The following is an 18,484-nucleotide window of genomic DNA, read 5'->3' as shown; positions in this document are numbered from 1 at the left end:
TTAATGATTAAATAGGATACATTCAACGCAAACATAACAAAATAATTTTATTCCCCCCTCTCTCTCACACACACAAACATATTTATATATTAAGGGTGTAATTGAGTTAGAACGAGTTCAAGTAGTCAAAACTTGAATCTTCAACTTGACTTAACTAAATACTAAAAACCTAAAAGTCTACTCTTTGTATACAAAAATTATAATAATATATATTTTACAATCAAATATTATAATAAAATTTATTATTACGTGTGTGTGTGTATATAGTTATAATATTATACTTATATTATTAAAAAATAAATTAGACAACAAATTGTTTTAGTGGAGTATTAAGATACTTATATTCGACTTAATTCATTACTCAAACTTCTCAAGCATGAACTCAGTTAAACAATAATCAAATTAGGGGTGTGTATGATTCGCACATGGAAATCGGAACCGGATGGGTGTCAAATACTTGGTAATAGTAATGGGTTTTGGTGAAAGTATTTTATATGTTTGGTATTAGGATGGAATGGAAATGATTATTAATAGTTGAGGAAGATTGAGGATGAAGGTTATGAAACTCTTATTTTATTACGGAATAGGTTTTGCAATTAAGGGGTAATCAAAACTCATAGTAGTGTTCTAAAAACTTGTCAACCAAACAATAACAATGACTTTAATACACATTCTTGATAGCTAAACATCTCAACCAAACACACCCTAAATTTGAATATTTATCAAATAAAATTAGTAACTTCCCTCATTTAATTTACACCTTTATATATACACAGTAAACCACCTGGTTTTTAAGACTAAACTTACTTAAAATATCTTTGTTCAGTTATTAATTATTAATTTAATTTGAAGCAATAAGATAATACATATATGGATAGCGCAGATTGATACTTCAAACTTAAAATGATAAACATTTTGACGTGACAAATTATATTTGTCATCACTCATCATTCAATATTCATCAAGGCTATGGCAGCTTCACCAACCAACTCTACTACTTCTCATCCTCCTCCTCCCACTACCCCACCGTCTTCTTCTCATTCCACATCAAATCTCCCCATGTTATACTACGGCCTCGTCGTCATCGGCACCGCCGCCATCGTTCTCGCGCTCTACAACCTCCTCATCATACGCTGGTGCGCCGAGAGCCGGCGCCGGACGCGCCTCAGGATGGGCGACGGCGCCAGCAGCTTCGTCAGCTTCCGGAGCTCCGACAGCCGCCGCAGCAGCAGCGTCAATATCAGCCTAGGAGTGTCGAGCTTCCGGTACAAGAAGGAGGGAGTCGAGGTTAACGAGTGCGCTGTCTGCTTGTCGGCGTTCGAGGACGGCGAGGAGGTCCGGCGACTCCCCAAATGTAACCACTCTTTTCACGCTCCTTGTATTGACATGTGGCTATACTCGCACATGGACTGCCCCCTCTGCCGGTCCCCGGTTGAGGCGCCGGTCCTTAGCCGTCACAAAAATACGGCGGCCGAGCAAGCCCAAGAGGGGAATACATCTCAGGAAGGATTATTAGTCCCAGGCAATGCTTCTTCAATAGTTTAATTTTACCATATTTGTAAACTTTCTTCTTCTTCAACTTTATTTTTTTTTTAGTTTTTGTTAGGTTTATTAGTAAAAAGTGATACCATTCTTGTACAGAACCCGACCAATCATTCGAGTTTGGTGTAGTTGGAGGATAATATCAAATCAAAGAAAGGGTTAGCAAATGGTAAATTTTAAAAGAGATACTGCTGCTAGTTGAGGTTATAAAATATCTAAACAACTAAACTAGTTGCTTAGGTCAACTAACTCGATATCTTCACCCATAGAATGAGAATCCAATAAACAAGCTGTCTATATCATGAATTAGGCCTGCTGCTGCCCTTAACCTTATCTTACAGTTTTGTCGGTATGGAACTATATCAATGTCACCATCTGCCGCTCTCCTTCTGTCCTATAATTCAACCCCGTAGTTGAAATTTCGCAGTGCGTATGCCGCCCTTCAAATTCTATGGGCGCTTTTGCTCATAGGCGGGCTCCACATCCCCTAACCCGACATAATTGTAAATCACAGTGATTTAACGATCCCTTAAATCGAAGACTTAGTATATGATGTCCACCAAGAATCTATTAAACTGGGTGAAATTTTCACATTATAATTACCAGAACATGATCATGAGTCTTCATTCTCAATCTACCACTGAGTATCAATTGAACTATCCATATGGGGATGGTCGCTTTTGCTTACCCTTGGAACATGGGAAGAAAACATAACCTAACGGGAACACTATTCGTTGTCTACTACTCACAAGTCTACATCAAGTAATAACGGCTAACTGTTGAGTAGTAAATATTTCGTTAATAATTAATATTCAGGCGAAGGAAATTAAAAAGAAAATAGTTACACAGTAGTCAAGTTTAGTTTTGACTCAAGATGCACAGAAGAATTCGGTTATAGACATATACAGGAAAGATTGGTCTGTGTAGCAATGGCACGCTTGATTTAGGTTGATAAATTGAAGATATTAATACATGTTAAAAAGGGCATGTGTCTCCTTTGGTGGGGAGATTATTTCTAGTTTTGAAAATTATTTACATCCTCCTCAAATTGTCTAACCTTGCCTGCAGATCGCTGTCTATCCCGCCGTCATCGTTCCCGGTTGCCTCAGCTTGGGGGACCTTGGTTTTTGCTGCTGGTGCAGCTACAGCGGAGGAAGGTGCATTGAGAAGCTGTAAATAAGTCAAAAGTAAAAAAGATTCAGCATAGTGCATTTGAGATTAAGTTGATGAAATATGATGGATGGGAATTATTGCAGATTTATTATTTTTAAAAAAAAAAAAGGAAAAAAAAAAAAAAAGAATAGGAGTGAACATACCTCGGAATTCATATCAATTCCAATTTCATCAAGGACCTGGTTTACCAACTCTTCAGTTTCTTCTTCTTCTTCATCCCCTTCCAATGCATCATCTATGGCATCTCCCATCACTTCACTTACCATTTCCATTTTCTCGTTTTGCATCTCAAACTCTTGCATTATCCTCTGCAGTGCAGGCAAGTTCATCTGTCTATTCATCTTGCCCATTGCCTTGGTGACACCTTTCATTGCCTCCCCCATAGCTTGAGTTGATTTCAAAGTCTGATGATCATACCACAAACAAAATATACTTTGTATGTATCAAGATAAACATTTAAATGTACACAGTCCAGCATAAATCACATTATTAATCTAGCAATCAAGTTTTGCATGAACTGTTAGTACGTTATCACACAGCACACGTTATACTTATGTATGCATCAAATGGTGCATAAGTATGGAAGATGAACAAAAAAAAAAAAAGGATTAGGGAAAAAATGGAAGGTGGGGTTGATTCCTGACATAATAAGCTGTGTTCTATTAAAAGACAAAGAAATTTGAATTTCTTTATGTTTCGTTCTTCCATTTTTTACTCCAGCTTTTTATTTCTGGATGCTTGTTAGGGAGGGAGAAGCATTTATACTCTTAAAGTTACGTCAGAATATCCTTCTTCAAGATACCATATAAACGTTGGTCAGAAATTATACAATACAAAAATAGGGAGAGGGAAATTAAGAAATTCATGAATATATTAGGCAGATTATTGTAAAGTTTGGGTGCCCACAACAGCAGCAGCACTTTTTAAATAACATAAACTTTCTGTGAAGATAAAAATAAATTTAATGTGTGTCACTGAAGATGCAAAACTACATGGAGATACAAAATGACAATAGTACATCCTAATGTAAACATTAAGAATAACAGTAAAATGTATTCAATGTCTACCTGGATCCTGAGGGAGACACCTTGAAGTTGGGACTTCAGCTTATAAAATTTTTCAATTTGATGTCTTGTTCTAATGAGATCCTTTGCCATCACTTTAACAGCTCCCTAAAATAAAAAGAACTCAAAATCAAATGGAGACTCAAGTATTGTTGCTTAAGAGTCAGAACTTCATTACCATTATGCAATAACTCATTAGAACTGTGTATATGTAATCCACACATACAAGCTTTTAAACTTAACTATCAAAGTTTAGTAGAGAATATGAAGTCTATCTAGTCACCTAGAGAAAGGTACATATACAAATTCACTTGTGGGGGAAGGAGGGTACCAAATGTCAAATTAAAATGCCTAATAAGTAATAAGCCTAACATTAAAAAAGAACCCATCTGTCCTTGCTCTGAGAGCTTTTAACTCCAAAATTGAGTGCAGCTGAACTATATAACAAGCATACCAGAAACTAAGAAAACCTACCATCTGTCCTTGCTTCGCACTTTTCTTTATCTCTGCAATCAGTTTTTTCTCTTGAGCTTGTAACCCTTGTCTCTCCCTTTCTATTTCTCGGATAGATTTATCAAGCATCCGCTTGTTCTCCCGTAGAAGCTCTGAAAACATCAGTTTTAAATAAAATCAATCAAATTACTTCACAGTATTCACCTACCATAGCAATATTTGTAAATCCAGACAACACAATTGAACACTGCATAGTTTACACATGTGAGAACCCTTTTTTCAGTTGAATGAGCACCAAACTTAAACAGAAATTACAAAAGCCAGAATGTTGAAAATTATCTAACATCATCAAGATTTCAGAATCATGAAGCTAAAATTTTCTTAGCATCTGCAAATTACAAAACTAATAATAATAATTTTAATAACAGACAATTTTATACCATCAAACCTTAGACTATAGTAGTAGAGCAGTGAACCTTATATAGCACTTCCACACCTTCACAGCTCCAAACATTTTTTTGTTGCTCAAAAAGCAGTTATTTTCACTAAACCTACAATCTGTCTCCCAAATTACAACTTTTAGCTACAAATTTCTATTATAATACCTCATATTAATATGATCAGAGCATCTATACCTTCAAACAAACTTAACAGCGATAAACAATATTAGAAGTACTAATTTTTGCCTGAAACACAGAATTCTTAATTACTAATTCATATTAAACAAAACTGACAAAAATATAAGTTGATCTAGCATCAATCCACATATATCAACACAGCACACGCCAATTTGAATCAGCAACAGTAAACTTAGCACAAATCATTAAAAAAATTGCACAAATTACAGGAAATTTACTAGAAACGAAATACGTAGATCTGTAAGTGCGCGAAAAATACGGACCTGCGGGAGTTTTCTTCTTGCCGAAGAGGAAACTCATCGCGATTGTTGGAACGATCGATTCTGCAAGCAAAACAAAAAAACGGTACTGGAGGAGGAGAAGTCCTCTTCTGCAGAATTCTCTATCTCTCTCTCTCTAGAACTCAAGTCGTCTACCACTATTTCTCTCCAAAAGAATGATCTTCTTTTGGAGGCTTACGTATTACGCGGCAAAAGTGGCCACTGGCCAGGGGACTGTGGAATACTGGAATCTCTACGCAGAAACGATCAGTTGAAATGTTGAATGGACTGGTCCAGATTCCACGTTAAGAGTCCAATAGGAATTAAATGGCCCAAATCATTCAATATTGTAACATCTTTTTTTTTGAAAACAAATATTGTAACATCTAAACACTTTGAATTGGCCGAACAGAGGCCCATAAATTTTGTCCGAAGAGAAATTTGCAAATTTTTTAAGAGCAACTACTAATTTTGGTCCATGAATATTAACAAATCAACAGTTTTAGTCCACATGTTTAATTACTATCAATTTTCATTTACAATTACTATTTTAGTGTCAAAATTGATCACGTCAATTACCCCTTTGACTAAAACATGTCGGATTGTGTAATTTATAAAGGTATTTTCGTCCATTTATGTATAATATGTCAATTCCATAAATGTATAGATTGACAAAAAACCTCTACAAATTACACATTCTGGCATAATTTAATCGGAGTGACTAACGTGATCAATTTTGACACGAAAATCAGTTCGAATTTTTATAGACCCGTATAAAGTTGATAAAAATTGTACAAATTTTATGAAAGTCTATACAGATTCTACAAAAGTCATTTAAAATCTATCAAAATTTTTAAAAGTTTATAAAAGTCTTAATTGAATACACCTCCTAAGAAATCATTAACCAAATCATATCGTAGATATTAGAGTAGAGAACTACAAATACAATATTGAAACATAATTGAGAATCATATTTACAAAAGGCGATAATTAAAAATAAAGATTAAATATATTATAAATAAATAGATGTGGATATTATTAGAAAAATTATAATAATATTTTTTTATAGTATTGTAATTATATTAAAATAAATGGATGTGAGTTAATTCCATCAATGGTTCTCCGACTATGTTGATTTTCCAAAATTAGTCCCCGAGTTTTAATTTGGACAATTTAGGTCCCTTGACTTTCAAATTCTTTCCAATGTTGGTCCTTTCGTCAAATTTTGGTTAAGTTGATGTCAGTTTAAGGAGTAAAATTGTTCGTTCACCTGTTTAGTGTATTATTACTCGTATTTTTCCTGTCATATACGCTATATATATGAATATAATTTCAATCAAAGCCATATAATCTCAGTCGAATTCTCTTCGACTGAGATTATATTCATATATATAGCGTATAGGACAGGAGAAATATGAGTAATAATACACTAAACAGGTGAACGGACAATTTTACCACTTCATTTGACCTCAACATAACCAAAATTTGACGAAATGACTAACGTTTGAAAGAATTTGAAAGTCAAGAAACTTAAATTGACCAAATTAAAAGTCGGGGACTAATTTTAAAAAATTAACATAGTCGGATGACCATTACTGGAATTAACTCTTTATTATATTCTTGATAAGAAATTTTATATGTTAATTTGAAGAAACCGGTGTAGATGTTCAAGTTTCCAATGCCATGAAGAACAGTATAAAAGTAAACTTATTTATGTAAGGGGTAGAAATGAGTATAGAGAGGTAATGGCGAAGGTGAAAGCTGCAATAATGGGCAGTGGAGAGGGCGCACGTGGGGGGACGTGAAAGCACCACAGACAATGGCACTAAGGGCAGAGGTGGTCACGTGCGGCTCTGAGTTTCCTATCTTCTGCTCCTGCGTTCACAACAGAGCCAGCACTGGAGATCTTTTTGGCGAGCACGCTTTGCTTTTGCTATTATACGTACGCCTTTCCCCGATCGTATTCATATTCATATGTATACTTTAATCCCCTGTACATCTTGCAGTGCACGTGCGAGGCCCACCACTAAATCGAGAGCGATTAGTTTGCAATTGTTATACTATGAATCAGAGTTGTTGTTTTTAAAATGGTTGAATCTCTCGATAAAACATCTGAAATAATATAAATCATGGTAATTCAGCTAAATACATATTTGTTTATTGCGCATAAAAAGTCCCACAATATTGCTGGTGATACTCGATCTCGGGTCATTGTTCTCAAATTTCATTCATGTGACAAACTAAGTTGTTCATGCAGACACCGTGGATCAAAGTTCATTTTGTATTGTGGATCTTGATCCAAAATTATGTGTCTGCAGTTAGTCGATATATTCTATATTTATAATTAACCGTTTATGTATATATATAAATAAATTGAAAGCACAAACATATGTCTGTAATTAACATATTCTGTATTTACGATTAACAATTTATAAATCTTTAGTAATCATTTTATGTATCTGTAGTTAACATGTTATGTACTATTAATATCTACAATACAATGTAGACCTGATCCATGGTATAATTTTCGGTTGGGTTATCTGATCTTCAGATCCAACCGTCCGTCAGATTCAGTCTGAACTGATTCTGTGTTGCTGACTTGCTGTATCAATAGAGGCCAATAATTAAGTTCCATTTCAGTTGGCAAGTTCACATTAAATCTATTCCGGAAAATTTAATTTGTAATTTTGATTCGGTTTATTTCAAATAATAAAGTTTGGTTTTATTTTGTAAACGGATAAGATTTTTTTTTTTTTAAAATTCTTACATATAACACCCAATATTTTGATTTAGAGCTTTCTTTAATACAAAATATTCTTTATAAGAGTTGAACCTCCTATAAATTAATACTCCGTAGTTCATTCACTAACTACCCTGAATTGTTGAATTAACAAACAATAAAAATTGATTTCAATTAATATTGATTCAACTTACAATTTTGAATTTGAAGCAGGAACCAAGATAAATTTTATCTGAGCTTTTGCTTTCTACGGGAAGAAAGAAACATAGGTTAATGGCCATAATTGTTGGAATTATGGAAACATAAGTGTTATATTTTCTAACCATATGTGGTAGAAGAGAAGAAGAATTAGGAAAACATGTCCAACTAACATTTAAATGTTCAAAAATTTTGACCACCTTTGTTGGTGATCAATATTACAAATCACTTTAATTGGTAATCAAAAATAGTGACAAAGGATTTTTTAAATCTCCAAAATAGTTAGAAAGGCCACTTTCCACCAAAAGTCTTATGATTTAATGGTGGCAATCAAATTAAAGTCATAAATATAATATTGTAAAATTAAAAAAATATAACTAAATATGGTAATACCATAATAGTCGAATACTAAAAGTGGATGTTGCTCAAAGTCATATATGTAATATGGTAAAATTAAAAGAATATGACTAAATTTGGCATTGCCACAATAGTCGGGGAGTAAAAGTGGAAGTTACTCAAAGTCAGAGATATAATATGACAAAATTAAAATAATAGAACTAAAGTAAAAGTAAAAGTTGCTCATGTTTTGAGCTTGGATCTTAATTAATGATATTCAATCTTTATTCTCAAAAATAATAGAACTAAATATAACAATATACAATAGTCGATGACTACAATCGAAATTTGTTTTAACAATAAATGTTGTACTTAATAGTTAATAAAAGATAAAATAATAAGAATTAATCACTGCAATAATAAGAAACATTTTTTATGAATTTATCAAATATGGTGAATTACTTATCACTGTGTGTCTGTGTACTGTAGGATATAATTTGTCCCTTGGAAGATGTATCATTGTGACAAATGTGAGCACAACGAAGTACTCATGGTCGCTAGTAATGTCTGAGCACAAAATAATAATGTGAAAACGACACCACATAATACGTGCACTTGATAGTTAATTATTGTGTGTTGTTGCCGTCATTTAATCACCTATTAACGTCAGTAAATTAGGTAATTAATTACAGTGATTGTGATAATAAATAGCTGGCTTCATAACGTTCTCACACGGAGTTTACTTTACTTCAATGTTTGGAATCTTTTAATTTTCAGTGTGTACAGTGTAATAGGAAAAAGTTACATTTTTTGTCTATAAGTTATAAAATAATGGTAAAATTTGTTTATATAATGTGGTCACTTTTTGCTCTTAAGTTATAATTGATGTTGTAAGTTTCTATTATTTTTTAACAAGTCGTGTTCATCACTTCTCATCTATAAACTATAACTCACTATGCAAATTTTGTCTCCAATTTTTATTAGAAAAAAGACGAAACCTGTAATGTCATTTTTAACTTAAGGACAAGCTAGAAATGAACACAATCAAAGTATGGACGACTCTTACACTTATCTTATAGCTTAATAACGAAAAGTAAACTTTTCTTTTTTTGAGTTAATACCATATGAAATCCTCCGAGTATAGTGGTTTTGTCACGTTTAGTCCTAAACTTTCAAATTGACCACCCGTGAACGTGTTCACGAACATTAACAAACGAACACAAACAGGATTTTAAAAAACCTTAACAAACGAACATGAACACTCACACTCCAAAATCCTTAACAAACGAACACGAACAACCTCCGTCTATTTATGTTCAGTTCGTTAACAGCCCTAGTCGCCATCTCCAATCGACTGGATAAGATGAACAGTTTGGTAACCTTCTCCAGTCAATTGAAGATGGCGACTGGTTGGTCGCCATCTTCGTGATGGAGGAGGCAACCAAACCTGGTCTCCTACTTCGGCGACGGAGAAGGCAATCAATTTGGTCGCCATCTCTAGTCGTCGAAAAAGGCCATCAACCCTTCTTCGGCGACGTGTTGGTCACTGTCATTGGTTTTCGCCACCAGAACACGGTCGAACAACCTATCACAGGTCACTAACAAGTATTTGGGCCTTGATGCACTAAATCAACATGCTTATGTACCTAATTGCAACTTTCAAAAGTTCGATGGTCTAATTGACTTCTTAAGTAATATTTAAGAGTGTATTTGACAATTTTCCCAAAAAAATAATAATGTAAACAATTTTGATAAATTTTATACTCTATTTTTACAATATATACATAAATAAATAAAATATCTATAATACTAAGCTACTACTCACATATATTGATATATATATACAAATAATATGTGTATTAAATACACAAACCCATATGATTTATAATTAATAAAATTTTAACTAAAATATATTCTACAATTAAATTAATTGTATAATGATTTTAATAACATGGTAATTAAAGAATAGGAAATGAATATGATAGATATACCGTATATGTGTATGGTAATAATAATGAAGTCATCAATGTTAGAATTAAATGCTAACACAGTTATAATAGTGTCAAGGTACTTTTGTTTAACATAGTAGAGATATCTTGTTTAATAAAATTAAAGTGTACAACATTTATTCATGTAAAATGTATACCTCTATTAGCATACAAAAAACATATATAAATCAGGAGTATAACATGAATTGAGACTTATTATGTTTTTAGATTTAAATTATTATTATTTTTTTTATTATTTGGGCTTAGGTTTTCTTGAAACCAAAAGATTCATTTAATTCAAATCAAATTACAAGTCGTCTTTAACGATAACAGATGGGGAATTGAAATTCACTCATAGCGTACATACATGATACATATAATAGGCTTTCCTAGCTAGAGTATGCATGGACGACCCTATTCGCAGTCCGACTAACATGATAGATAGCTACATGGAAGAACGACCTTAGCAAATCTTTGAATAATCTAAAACGCGTCTGATTCAACTTAAACACGGCCAAAATCATGTCTTTTAATCCAACTCAACGCTTCCCTAATGACCGTAACTTCAGCATCCTTCGATATGAACACTCCCTTTTCTGGGATGTTTGAACCTACCACAAATTGCCCCTGATCGTCCCTCAACACCCATCCAAACCCCATCTGGTTTCTAATGGAATCCACTGCCGCAAAAGTGGGCTCAGGTTTAAACATGGGCGATTAAGGTTACTTAACAAGAGCTGAGGCCACCACGTGGATTCTAACCATCTTGGTGGCATATAAAAGGGATAAGGTTGTAGCTTCCTAAGATCAATTTTTATACACCGTTTGTATCTATTGAGCTCGAACTCATGACCTCTCATATAGGAGAAAGAAAAAACCACTTTGTGCCACTAAATCATAAAATCATATAAAAGCTATATAAGTCTATAAATTCAACTAACTTCAATTTGTATTATTTATAATTCACGTAAATTGTTTACTTGATGAAGTCTAAAAATGTAACATGTTAATTATCTCAATTGTTTGATGTTACACTAAAGTAGTTATATTGCACATGTTTTCAATTTAATAATTTAATTGTATCTTTATTAATAAGTAAAAGAACTTATTTGATGATTATTCCCCTAAGAAAAATAATAGAATTGGACCTAGCTAGACATTTCTAAAGGGAACTTCCTTTTCAAATCACAATCACTTATAAGGAAAATAATCAATAATCTTTTCTCTTGTCTAGCTTTTGGTGTTTGTACTTGAAGTAATTTACAATTTTTTATATAACTAAAAAAAAGGTGCTGAAGATTATATTTGAAATTGATTTATGTTTTGTCCCTAGCATGTGACATAATTTCTTATATTGTCCCTTTTCTTTTTTTCTTTTTCTATTTCCTCTCCATAACTCATATATGTAATGGTTGTACGAGTATAAATATATCAATTAATTTTTTTTTATTTTAATTGATCAACCAACTTAAAATAAATTAAAAATTTTATTTCGCTAGCCGCTGCAAATTATAAAACAATATATTTGTATAGATAAAATACCTCAAAGTTGAGGATTCAAACTTAGTATGCAGTTGTTATGTCTGAAAACGTTTTCAACAGTGGACTTAATGACACTGTAGTAGAGAGAGTAGGTAGACAACATGATATGATATACTGTCACTTTCTCATAAAGATTGTGTTGCCCATGCTCTCAAAATGTCGCTTTTGAAGTTCCCTTTTGTTGGGGAAGCCAAAAAGTAGAAAAATAAAATAATATTAGATATAGACATCAAAATTTAACCTTCTCCTAAATGATTTCAAAAAGTGGTGTATGGACAAAGATGCCAATAGATAGATATATTCATCTTTTGTACCTTCATCCCAAAATTCAACACCTCAAAAGTGATAACAAATCATTTTTTCTTCAACCCTAAGAAACACCATCATTGCAATTTGCGACCCTCCACGTCCAACTTAGACTTCATCAACTACTTTCAAGTATTCATCTTCCCACCAAGTCTTTAACTATGTGCGATTTTTTATTTTTTTAAAATTATTCTTCTATATCGGTGCACGTGATATATTATATTTAGAGTAATAATACTTGTCCAAACGGATAGTTAAATTGGTTATTGAATGACAACTCGTGAAGGATGTAAAATTAAACCATGTTATGATTTATTGAGTCACCTAGCAAGAATTTTGCCTTTCGACATATAACACTTGTAATGATGATTCTTTTGATCACTTTTAGAATATGCAAAATTGCTTCTTAGTAGGGAGTAACCCGGCCAAACCAAGTCGGTCTGTTTGTTGGTTTAATTTGATCAGTAATACCTAACAACTTCTTTTTAGTGATCAGAAAATTTGGGTTAATTATGGTAGGTATTAATGTGAACCCTAATTTTAATTTTCAATTATCGGTGGTCAAGAAATTAAAAACATTAACAAAAAATAGTCATTGTTGTAAAAAAAAAAAAGATACTTAATAGCAAGTAATGTACTATATGATATCTCGTCACGCATAGTCTATTTAGACACTTAGACAACACGTAAATCTATTGATATCGTGCATTCATACACAAATAAAAATATGTTCAAATAATAAATATTTATTATAACTTATATTGTATACTCGATAGCTGATGTTGTAACAATTGTTCAGTTTCGGTTCTGGTTCTGGTAATGACTTAATTTATTTGAATGTAAAAATAAATGAAATGAGATTGATTAAAGTGGTGCGAGCTTACCCTTTTGGAAACATGTTAGGGTTGCTAATTTGGTGCTAGAAATTCAAACAAGTTGGCATCTCAAAGCATTATATTCAAGAAACAAAGGACAATATAATATAATGATAATGATCTCTGAATTAGAATGTGTACATTGATGATGATGATCTGACAAGATGTGAAATTACATAAACAACCCAGTAGCAATGACTTGATTGATTTTGAGGCTTGTGGTTCCATAGACGGGCAGTTCGTCTCTACTCGCATCCACACGATGATGATGATGATGAGCAGTGCCGATGTTCTCCAGCTCGAACAGATCCGAGCTGGCACAACTCCTCCCATCATCATCCTCCTCCTCATCATTGTACATTCCTCGTACGACCACCTTGTTGTCGTTGTCGTTGAGGATGACGTTGACGGGGCAAAATCTGACTGATCTTTTGGATTTGGAGGAGGGGGTTTTGCTGAGGCAGGATGGGGCGGTGGTGGAGGCCTTCATGGATCTTGATTTCCTGACGGAGCTCCATTCCTCCGCCGCCGCGGAACCGTCGTATTCGCGGTGGGGTTTGTTGGTCTTGGAGGCGAAGATTGAGTTGAGGAAGTTGCGGATTTTTCGGCCGGGAGAGATGGGCTGCTTCGTCTTCTTCAGCTCGGCGTAGAAGCTCAGAATGTTCGATTTCCGAGGAGTTTTGGGTTTCCGGGAGGATCTGAACGCAGAGGACTCTGCTTCGGAGGAGGAGAATACGCTGGCCATGGAATCCGACGAGGAATTGGAGTCGGAGTTGAAGTGTCTCGACGGCGCCGGAGTTGCGGCGGGGTTCTTATTGGTGCAGTTTTCCATCCATTTCTCCACCATGATTGCGCGTCTAAGGCTGGCGATTTCCTGCCCGGCTTCCGATGAATTATTGTTCCTTCTCCGGTGGTCATGGCGGCCTTGCGATTCGTCGATGGAGTGGTAAATGGATTCCAGGAGGGAGGAGGAAAACGACGGCGTTTTCCCCCGGGATGGCCTTTCCCACGAGGAAGACATAGCTCTGATACTAACTTGTAAAAACGAAGAAGATGAGGGAAAGGGAAAAGCAGAGGTTTATATATATATATATATGGAAATATGGTGAGAAGTGAGAAGAGAATATTGAGCAGAGGATGGGACTTGGGAGGGTGTAGTTAATGGTGGCTGGTTGGGGGCCGGGGTTGATGGGGAGGGAATAAAATGGGAAAAGCCAAATGCTACGGCTTGGATTTTGGGACAATGGGTGGTTGGTAGGGGATGGAACCCATCACTACTTACATCGTACCATGCAACGTACTTACACTATTTTAAAAAAAAATACTTGTGTTGGATGAATATTCAACTTGAACTCTTAGGGTATGTTTGGTTGGGTGGAATTTTTTTTTCATGGAAGTTGTTTTCCTTAAAGTGGAGGAAAATATTATTTTGTGATGTTTGGTTCATGAAATTCATTTTCCAATGAAAAATGAATTCCTCAAATTTGAGGAAAACAAAATCCTTGGTTGGACCAAGGATTTTGTTTTCCATGGAGGATGGGAAGAAAAATTGATATGATTGGACAAATTTACCCTTTGTGTTATTTTCTAATTATTATTACTTTTATTAATTTGTAGGGGCATATAGGTCTTTATACACATTATTCCTTACCATTTTAAATCCAACCAAACAACAGAATTTATCTTCCCAGCAACTTTTTTTTCACCAACCAAACAACATAATTTATTTTCCTCGTAACTACTTTTCCACGGAATTTCACTTCCACTTCCCTTCAAATATTTTCTGCGAACAAACGAGCCCTTAGTGTTTAAATATGTTTGAAACTCTAAGGGCCGTTTGGTTCACGGAATGTCACATTACCTTAGGGAATGTTAGATTGCTGGGAATATTAGATTCATGTGTTTGGTTAAAACTGAGGAATGTAATATAAACCTGTTTGGTTTATTGGTTATCTTTTATGTATACAATTTTTTTTTTTACTTTAATACTTTTAACATATTTATTACATGATTAAAAATATTAACTAATTAAAATCTTGAACATGAGAAATAAAATTATTTTATAAGCTAACATGGTGTGATAAAAATAAAATAAAATATATACTTACAAAAATAATTAAATATAATATATATAATAAACTAACATAAAAATATATTATATATTATAATAATTAGAATTAAAATGGTAAAATTTGTAAATATCCAAGGTTATCTTACATAACCTAAAAAGGGTAAGGGAATCACATTCCCTTCAAAATCCTATGTGGAGGGTAAGTTGCATTACTTAGGGAATGTTATATTCCCTTATGAAGATGAACCAAACATAGGAATGTTAGCTTTGGAATGTCACATACCCTTTGTTATGTTGTATAATTTGAACCAAACGCCCCCTAAAGGTTTTAGAGAGAATAAAAAGAAGTAAATTATAAGATGTGTTTCAGTTATGTATGGTCGTCACTACACTCACCCCTTCTAAGTTATTTCTTGGGGAGATATATATAGTTTTTCAATACATGAGAAAAGATTAGTAAAAAAAATGTAAGTATCATGTCTAAGAGATCAAGAGGGATGTCAATAATAATGAAGCCAAAGTAATGATTAATGTGTGCCGCCAACCAATTTGCACAAAATTGCTCTTCTATGAATGTATTAAATGGTAGCCCTCGTCTCGATTAACAAGGTCATGTATAAAAGACGTGATATGAATTGAAGGGTTTCTAGCATTTTTTCTCTTAACAATTTTTTTTATTAACTTTATTACAAGATAGTATTTGTTCTATACTTTCTCTATCTGTTGCAGACTAAAAAGTCAATACTCCACTATCGGGCTTCGATCATGTGACCTTCTCTCAAGTATCACTAATTCATAAGTCAAAGAAACAACACAAATTGCACAACCACAAATCATTTTTACACTAATGGGGGTAATGACAATTCCATTGATCTAATAATTGAAGTAGTAAGCTTAAATTTTCAAGTCAAGGATTAACTTTCTAGAGTACTGTCTGGAGCCTAACTAGTTAAGATAAATGTTAGGCAACTTGCCTAGGTTTACAAACAAAAACCAACCAACTTGGATTTTTAGGACCTTGGCCATAGGCCACCATAACTCTCTAATATACTTTTTTTTTTTTTGAAAGTAACTTTCTAATATACTAATTAGTCTATCAACTTCACTATCTATCTAAAATGTCACGCCACCCAATTTGTAAAGTGTTATCATAACATATGCGATATAGTAATACTATTATTTTTATACATTCACTTTTTTTTACCTAATAAATTTTGTGCTAGCGGCAAAAATTATACTTTATAGGAGTATACACATCATTTTCCTATGCCATATTACAATTTGGGATTTAATATACACATCTTTTCAATCTCTGAATCTAGATCAGCTCACATCTCATTTATCACTTGTAGTGTGATAAATACATGTTTGGTACGTACACAGTAAACAATCTAAAAGAAGCAGCTTTAGCGCGCGTGCGTGTGATCTGGCAGATCAGTAGCTAAGCTAGTGCAAATTGCTATATTCAGTTTCATATGTTTTTTGTTCCCTGTCTTCTCAAAGGCCTATTTTTTATCCAAGCACTTAAAAAGATTGAAAGTACAGAGGTGGAATCAGTGCAGAAGGGTGCAGGCAGAGAATCTACTACCATTATTAATTTATTATCCACCATTGCCTCTTTTTTTTTTTTTTAATTTTAATTTAATTTTTTTTTCAAATACTTGATGGGTTGAGTATTGATGGTTTCACATTTGGTCTTAGACTAACTAGTCAATATAAGTTCATTTCAGCTCGATATTCTCAAAAGCATTTTCCCATTTTCAAAAAGGACAATTGAGAGAGATTTATTTTTGAATTTAGGAGATTACTTTCCGTTTTGGACAATCAAATTAACACAAATTATGAATATAAGTAGTAAATTAAGAACTCACAAAATCAAAACTCTAGTGGAGTATTCAAACCTTAACATTAAATAATAAATAAATAATATAATTGGTTGTTCGAATTAGTTGCGAATAATTTGGCAGATTCAATGTCGTCTAGGAGGACATTATGTGATCACATTACATAGTAATTGATTTTATTTTTATTTTTAAAATTTTTTTTATAGGTAGAATTGTCAAAATGGGTTGAATTATATCGGCCGGCGTGCCCCTTTACATAATAAGAACAGTCATTATTCCATGGATCATAAATAAAAAGTACATTCTTAATATATTATACTGATAGCGTAAATGTAAACGGGCCTACGATTACGCTACGAACACGTGTGTTACGTGTGGTGAAGGATGCCGCTCGGCCGGTCAATCGGTCGCTCTACCGGTTGACAACTGAGCGGTAAGAAGCTATATCGCTCTACGGGTGACGAACAGTAACAAGGAGAGAGCAAGAGAGACGAATGAGCAAATCACAAGTGTATTAGTGTAGTACTGATGAGTTATCCTCCTTCCAGTGAGGGGAATGACCCCTCTTTATACAAAGTGGATTCACTATGCACATGGTGTCTGATATGCAAGTGGAGGGCATATGGGGTGTCACTCCGCAAAATGCGCATCGGTTTGCTCGAAGTGGTTGAGTTGCTCGAGGTGATGAAAACACGGATCCCCTGTTCCCGAAAAGTTGTCGGTCGTCACATCAAGCAACTGTCGCGCTCGTGAGCCTCCAATCCACAAGGTGTGTTGCTTCCGATCATGCGGCCCGGACCGGGTGACCGTCGACGGACCGGTTGGGTGACCGTTGACGGACAGGTTGGGTGACCGACGGACAGGTGATTTACGGACTGACTAGTACATGTGCATATTTACCCATCACAAGTCCCCCACTTCTTGAATCTGCGAGAGTCGTCAGGTTCGAGAAGTAGAATGTGCTCCAGGCGGCTAACTTATTGCGAGCAAAGTCTCCCTGGCTTGAATGCCTTGATAATCCGTGATGAACCCCTCAAGTTTGATTTGAGCAGGAGGGGCGTGATTTACGCGGGTTGCCTCGTTAAAAACCTTAGACTAAGAAAAACCCTTTGGGAAAAAACCTAGCTAAGGGAAAAAGAGTACAACCGAAAGCATAATCACTAAAGACGGGTTTGTCCTGGTTGTTTCCGGTCGTCGAGCGATGGATCATTTAGCGGGTTTTGTTCACATCTTTTTCATGGTTTGGAGATGGGTCTTCCCTTGGTGATACCTTGGTCGTTGACGGACCAATCAAGTTTTCCACGGCTGGGGATGAGGAAGGTAGTACATACGAATCACCGAGTGGTTGACTTGACCAGGCGGATCCAGACCAAATGGGGTGATTGTTACCGGTCAGCTGAGTGATTTTTATGATTTGACCACCTGCGTGTATATTTCCTCCAGTTTGATACTTT

The 18,484-nt window shown here is 34.4% G+C and overlaps 3 protein-coding genes across 3 annotated transcripts; 1 reads left to right on the top strand and 2 right to left on the bottom strand.

Annotated features, from left to right (window-relative positions):
* Positions 1 to 879: 879 nt before the first annotated feature.
* LOC115999229 (RING-H2 finger protein ATL52-like) lies at positions 880 to 1,716 on the top strand. The gene has a single exon (XM_031239067.1). The coding sequence runs from the start codon at positions 970 to 972 to the stop codon at positions 1,543 to 1,545; it is 576 nt and encodes a 191-aa protein (XP_031094927.1). The 5' UTR covers positions 880 to 969; the 3' UTR covers positions 1,546 to 1,716.
* A 605-nt stretch (positions 1,717 to 2,321) lies between these two features.
* LOC115999228 (vacuolar protein sorting-associated protein 2 homolog 1) lies at positions 2,322 to 5,315 on the bottom strand. The gene is made up of 5 exons (XM_031239066.1): positions 5,134 to 5,315; positions 4,254 to 4,384; positions 3,783 to 3,887; positions 2,859 to 3,119; positions 2,322 to 2,712 (listed from the first exon to the last, which is right to left on the bottom strand). Exons 1-5 carry the CDS (start codon positions 5,168 to 5,170, stop codon positions 2,575 to 2,577), a joined length of 672 nt encoding a protein of 223 aa, XP_031094926.1. The 5' UTR covers positions 5,171 to 5,315; the 3' UTR covers positions 2,322 to 2,574.
* A 7,851-nt stretch (positions 5,316 to 13,166) lies between these two features.
* LOC116000387 (protein BIG GRAIN 1-like A) lies at positions 13,167 to 14,148 on the bottom strand. The gene has a single exon (XM_031240466.1). It carries the CDS (start codon positions 14,134 to 14,136, stop codon positions 13,288 to 13,290), a length of 849 nt encoding a protein of 282 aa, XP_031096326.1. The 5' UTR covers positions 14,137 to 14,148; the 3' UTR covers positions 13,167 to 13,287.
* Positions 14,149 to 18,484: the final 4,336 nt, after the last annotated feature.

The sequence above is a fragment of the Ipomoea triloba genome, chromosome 12 (genome assembly GCF_003576645.1).
Source record: "Ipomoea triloba cultivar NCNSP0323 chromosome 12, ASM357664v1".
In the NCBI taxonomy this organism is placed as follows: domain Eukaryota; kingdom Viridiplantae; phylum Streptophyta; class Magnoliopsida; order Solanales; family Convolvulaceae; genus Ipomoea; species Ipomoea triloba.
Note: the sequence above shows the minus strand (reverse complement) of the source record. Positions and strands in the feature narration are given on the sequence as shown.

Bases quoted from the DNA above. Each gene is read 5' to 3' on its own strand.
- LOC115999229 (XM_031239067.1), top strand. From the start codon at position 970: ATGGCAGCTTCACCAACCAACTCTACTACTTCTCATCCTCCTCCTCCC.
- LOC115999228 (XM_031239066.1), bottom strand. From the start codon at position 5,170: ATGAGTTTCCTCTTCGGCAAGAAGAAAACTCCCGCAG. The intron at 3,888-4,253 runs GTAGGTTTTCTT...TTTTTATTTTAG, and splicing joins GTGCGAAGCAAGGACAGATG to GGAGCTGTTAAAGTGATGGC. The intron at 3,120-3,782 runs GTAGACATTGAA...TATGATCATCAG, and splicing joins GTGTCTCCCTCAGGATCCAG to ACTTTGAAATCAACTCAAGC.
- LOC116000387 (XM_031240466.1), bottom strand. From the start codon at position 14,136: ATGTCTTCCTCGTGGGAAAGGCCATCCCGGGGGAAAACGCCGTCGTTT.